General features: G+C 30.3%; 1 protein-coding gene across 1 annotated transcript; it reads right to left on the bottom strand.

Moving 5' to 3' along the window:
• Nucleotides 1-1818: 1818 nt before the first annotated feature.
• On the bottom strand, nt 1819-4388 carry LOC145067874 (uncharacterized). Its single transcript, XM_079014911.1, has 2 exons — nt 3230-4388; nt 1819-3095 (listed from the first exon to the last, which is right to left on the bottom strand). Exons 1-2 carry the CDS (start codon nt 4386-4388, stop codon nt 1819-1821), a joined length of 2436 nt encoding a protein of 811 aa, XP_078871037.1.
• Between the last annotated feature and the right edge of the window lie 778 nt (nt 4389-5166).

Raw genomic sequence — 5166 nt, 5'->3', positions numbered from 1 at the left:
ACGAATTCATCCTAACTTTAGGTTTGGATTATTTGTATGATTTCTCTTAATAAATCAATTAAGAAATTAAAAGTAACCCTAAATTATACTATAAAATTATAGTTTGTCAAAAACTAGTTACACTCATTTTAATATTATTTATTTGTTCTTTAATCACATTTATAGGAAAAATAATGTCAGTTCTTAATTGTAGTTCATAGAAAAAAAAACCATTTTATTAAAAAATTTCGACATCATGTTTTTGAGCAAGTTGTGATACTTTCCTTGTGAAGCTCAACTCAAGCATGTTTCAGGTGTTTGAGTAATTTTTTTTAACCAAACTCATGTGTAAATTCTTTAGAACTTTAGTTGAAGTATTCTATTGTGTTATTGATAGTTATAATATTTTATATATTTATGTTGCTATTGTATTTTTGCTCATTTCTCACTCCCCTAAAAACATGTTTATCGATAATAAATTGCAACCGGTATTCCGTATAACAAACATTAAAAAATATAGGAAATACAAGATTATAAATAATCCAGGTAAGAAGAGGTTGATTGGCAATAAAAAAATCAAAACCTAGATCGGACACGTGTCATGAATGGATATGTTTTATTTAGATAATATATTTATTAAAAAGTTATAAACAAATATATCAAAGTTATCATTTTAACTTTTTTCTTTAAAAAATTCTTACGAATAAAATATAATATTATTATATTATATATATTTTAAACTTTCATATATAATGTAACTAGTTTAAACTTTCATATAAATGTGATTAAAGAACAAATAATCCAAACTTGTTTTTATAATTTAGGCTTACTTTTAATTTGTTAATTGATTTTTTAAGAGATATCACACAAATAATCCAAACCTATTTTTATAACTAGATATTTTATATACAAAAAACTTTTTATATAGAAAAAATAAGATTTTTATGTGAAAATATGTTTTTTTTTGTAAATATGATTTTAAAAAGAAAAAACATATTAGAAACAAAATTTTGAGAAAAAAAGTTGTAAAAAACTAAATTTAGGATGAATTCATAATAAAGTTCTAAAATTTGGGCAAAAAGGGTAAATTTTGGACCAAATTTGTAAAAAAATTTAAAATCTGGGCCAAAAGTGTAAATTTTGGACCAAATTTGTAATAAATTTTGAAATCTGGGCGAAAAATGTAATTTTTGAAAGTTGGATGACCTGTTGACCGTGTCAAAGGGTTAAATTGAATACGATTACTGGTATTTAGGACTTAATTGAATAAAAAAAGTATATAAGGACTAAATTGATCACGAGGTCAATATGTAGGGACTTTATTGTAGTTTTCCCTACATTTAAATAACGACAAAAATAACCAAACAACTTCCAAATTGATTTGATACAATACAAACAAAAAATGTATGTAATGAAATTAACATAAAAAATGAGTAAATTATGCTACAAAAAAGTTATTTATAAATTGCAAAAAACTTCCTTATAAACAACATTTGAAGTTTTATTTGTGAGTCTTCCATCTTTATCTAAAATTAATATTTTCAATCCATCTCTGCTTTGAACTCTAGATAACGCAACATACAATTAGCCATGTGAAAATATCGGATCTTTGAGGAACAAACCAACCTTCGATAGCGATTGTCCTTGACTCTTATTAACAGTCATTGCAAAACATACCGCCAAAGGAAACTGTCTTCTTGTGAATTTGAAGGGAATTTTTTTTCTGATGGAGTTAAAGACATTCTTGGAATAAAAGTCTGATTTCCAATATTAGTTCCAGACATTATATGTGCCTCAATAACACGTTTGCCTAATGATATCACCTGCAGTCTTGTGCCATTACATAAGCCGTTTTTTATCAATGTTTCTCAGTAACATTACTGGAACACCAATTTTTAAAACTAACTTATGATTTGGTAGACCGGATACTTTAAGACCATTTAACACACCAGGCGAGTATAAATTTGCATCAAACCGATCATGCACAAATTCAGACTGACATAGGCTATCTGAACATAAATATTCAACCTCATCTCCAGGAAACTTGTTCAGCAAACGATCGTTTATTTCCTTAACAACTTCATTCTTCGGGGCAAGTATAGCCCTTTCTTGGAAATAATTTGTATTGTTATACTGCTCCAAAATTGAAGGATATACAAACTCAATTAATGAACCTATATGATCATCTAGATCATTAATGAGAATATCATTTGGAATATCGATAATCGTTTCGCCGTCGTTCGGACCACCGAGTTTGCCTTCTCCTATATCCAATAACCAATTTGCAAAATCTCTTATTTTTTCTACATCAGCTTGATCCCTTCCAACAGTTAGCCTCATGTTTTTTGTTAATCTATACACTTTGCAATGTTGCCATAAATATGAAGAACTCATAAACACATTAACAATGTTTTGTCTGCTACCACTAGGAACAAGTGGTAGAATCTGACTGAAATCTCCTCCAAAGACAATAACTTTGCCTCCAAAAGGTATATTTGAGATGTCAGAATTTCCACTCCTTAATACATCTTTCAAAGTATCTAAAGCTTCAAAAGCATGCTTATGGATCATCGGTGCATCATCCCAAATTATCAAAGAGGTTTTTCTTATTAAGCTAGCCAACTCACCATGTGGATTTATTTTACAAAAAGAATCCTCTATAAGTTCAAATGGAAGTATAAATATAGAGTGTGCAATTCTACCACCGGGTAATAATAACGAAACAATACCGCTTGAAGCAACATTTAAAACAATATTACTGTGAGATCTAATTGCTGCAGAAATTGTCTTCCAGAGAAAAGTTTTACCCATTCCACCATAACCATAAACAAAGAAAACACCTCCTTTATTTTCTTTAACAGCAGTCATGATGTTAAGGAAAATGTTATGTTGCTCATTTGTTAATGCAACAAACATACGATCAAACTCATTCTTTAGAACGGGAATGTCATAATCTTGCTCCTCAACGATAAGTCGATTGTTCAAAGAAGAAACTGATTCAACATCTGGGTATGACATGTTTTTGAAATTTTTGAGAGTGGAGTTGTTTTGAAGTAAAATTTGTTCTATTTCAAACAAAGTTAAGTTCTTAACTTCATCTTCACTGAGTGATAAGTCTGCACCATAAATTTTAAATTAATTACAAAATATAAAATACAATATTTAATAATATTTATAATACTTATTTAATGGTTGTTGATAAGAAAAAAAATATTATTTTAAATAGAAATGAAGAAAATAATTTAAATACCTGCAGACTTGAACCTTTGTTGTTGGTTATATAGAATTCCATCCGCCAAATATTCCCATGTATCTTCCCAAACAATCTCCGGTTTAGACATACTATTACACATCAACAATGTGGCAAATAAGAAGCGTAGATAAAAACCAGATCCAGAATGACTTACTTCTTTAATTGCATCGATGTATTTCTTGTCATCACCTAATAGCCCGAGTGCATAACAAGCATCTCTAAAAGAAGAATAAGTTTCACCTTTTACCGTGCGAATTTCATCAAATGACGTCGGACCTTGAACTTTATTTAAAAGAATCCTTAAAAAATAGGCTTCGCCAAGATTAGGTGAAACGGAATGAATTCTACCAATGGCTTTTCCTGTTTTCCTTCGCTTCCAAAACCTACAATTTAATACCCAAACAAACTTTGTTGGAAACTCAACATATGTAAGATATCGTGCTTCACTATTAATTGCATTACACTCCATCCAAGATGTGAACTTTAAAGCAACAACAGAAGGTTTGTCCAGAACCTCGCCAATATCATCGTCTTCGCCATATACAATCTGTTGTTGATTAGGAAGATGAAAAGGTAGTCTAACCACAGAAGGATACCTGCAATGAACATCGTATTTAAAAATTCTCCATGATGCTTCACATGTAGATAAATATCTACAATCGTAATATTCATCTATTTCATTGACCACATCATTATTTTCACATTCATTGTTTGTTGGTACAACAACAACCGTAGCTCTATCAGGACCCTTGTTTATGTATTTGAACAGATACTTTATAGAAGATCCTTGATTGCACCATTCAACATTAATATGTGCCTGATATCTTTTTAATAGATATCTGTTGTATGGAACAACATTTCTATTATCCAACTTCACACCCGATTTTTCTACAAAATGGCCATCATTTCTTCTCCTATATAACGGAAAACCATTTCCATCAACAGAAGAATGATCACAAAATTGTTTTGGAAAGTTTTTTGAGCACTTTTTATCCACCATGCATGGACAATTGATATTTTCAGCTCCACATGGACCATGAATCATGAACTCATTGACAAGTGAATACAATTCCGGATCTTCAATTTTGTCTGGTATCTCGGCAGAAGTTATCGGATCGATAAATTCAACAGTGGGTAACTTGTTGTTAGAATGCATAAATAAACATATATGACTATGCGGCAAACCTCTCTTTTGAAATTCAATGGTATAAACATTTGCAAAATATTTGGCAAAAAAACAAAATATAATTAGACAATAAAAATATATAAAAAATATACTATAATAAGAGTAATGTTTTATCAATAATGAAAAAATATAATTTTAGTTACATGCTTGAACTGTGCCGAAAATTTTATTCTCCCTTAAGTCTTTAATAAATGCATCGAGCTTGATCTTGATTAACCTACATAATATATCAGATCTGTCTTCTGGTTGAAGTGAAGTATCCTTAAGAAATCTTTTAATCTCTGGCCATTTTGGATTACAAGTAAAGGTTATGAAAAAATCTGGATATTCAAACCATTTACATAGTGACATGGCATCCAAATAGTTTTGCAGCACATATCGTGCGCCACCAGTAAAGGATGAAGGTAATATGACACGTTGTCCGACATTGGAGATATTCGTTGTTCCTTGAGCTTTTTGGTTACGTAAATTTTCATAAGACTCACATTGAAGAACATGTTGTTGCCTACGTATGTAATGCAATCTCTTTGTTTCCATCATAGTATAGGCATCTACCAGAAACTGCTGAAACAACCTTTTTGAATTAAGAACGAGGGATAACGAATGGTCCCTATCTTGAATTCTAAAAGCGAAATATTCTCTCATTGTACATTTCGCCCGCTTGCTGTTGGTTGTAAATGAAACACCTCTATGAAGAATGTCAACACTGTAACCATCATCTCCATATGGAAATAGCAGTGGATATTGA

This window comes from Lactuca serriola, chromosome 8, assembly GCF_051521515.1.
Source record: "Lactuca serriola cultivar US96UC23 chromosome 8, Lser_US96UC23_V15, whole genome shotgun sequence".
NCBI classification, from domain to species: Eukaryota; Viridiplantae; Streptophyta; class Magnoliopsida; order Asterales; family Asteraceae; genus Lactuca; species Lactuca serriola.
The sequence above is the reverse complement of the archived record's forward strand: the minus strand, read 5'-3'. Positions and strand labels throughout refer to the sequence as shown.

Bases quoted from the DNA above. Each gene is read 5' to 3' on its own strand.
- LOC145067874 (XM_079014911.1), bottom strand. From the start codon at position 4,388: ATGCATTCTAACAACAAGTTACCCACTGTTGAATTTATCGATCCGATA. The intron at 3,096-3,229 runs GTATTTAAATTA...TTTATGGTGCAG, and splicing joins ACAAAGGTTCAAGTCTGCAG to ACTTATCACTCAGTGAAGAT.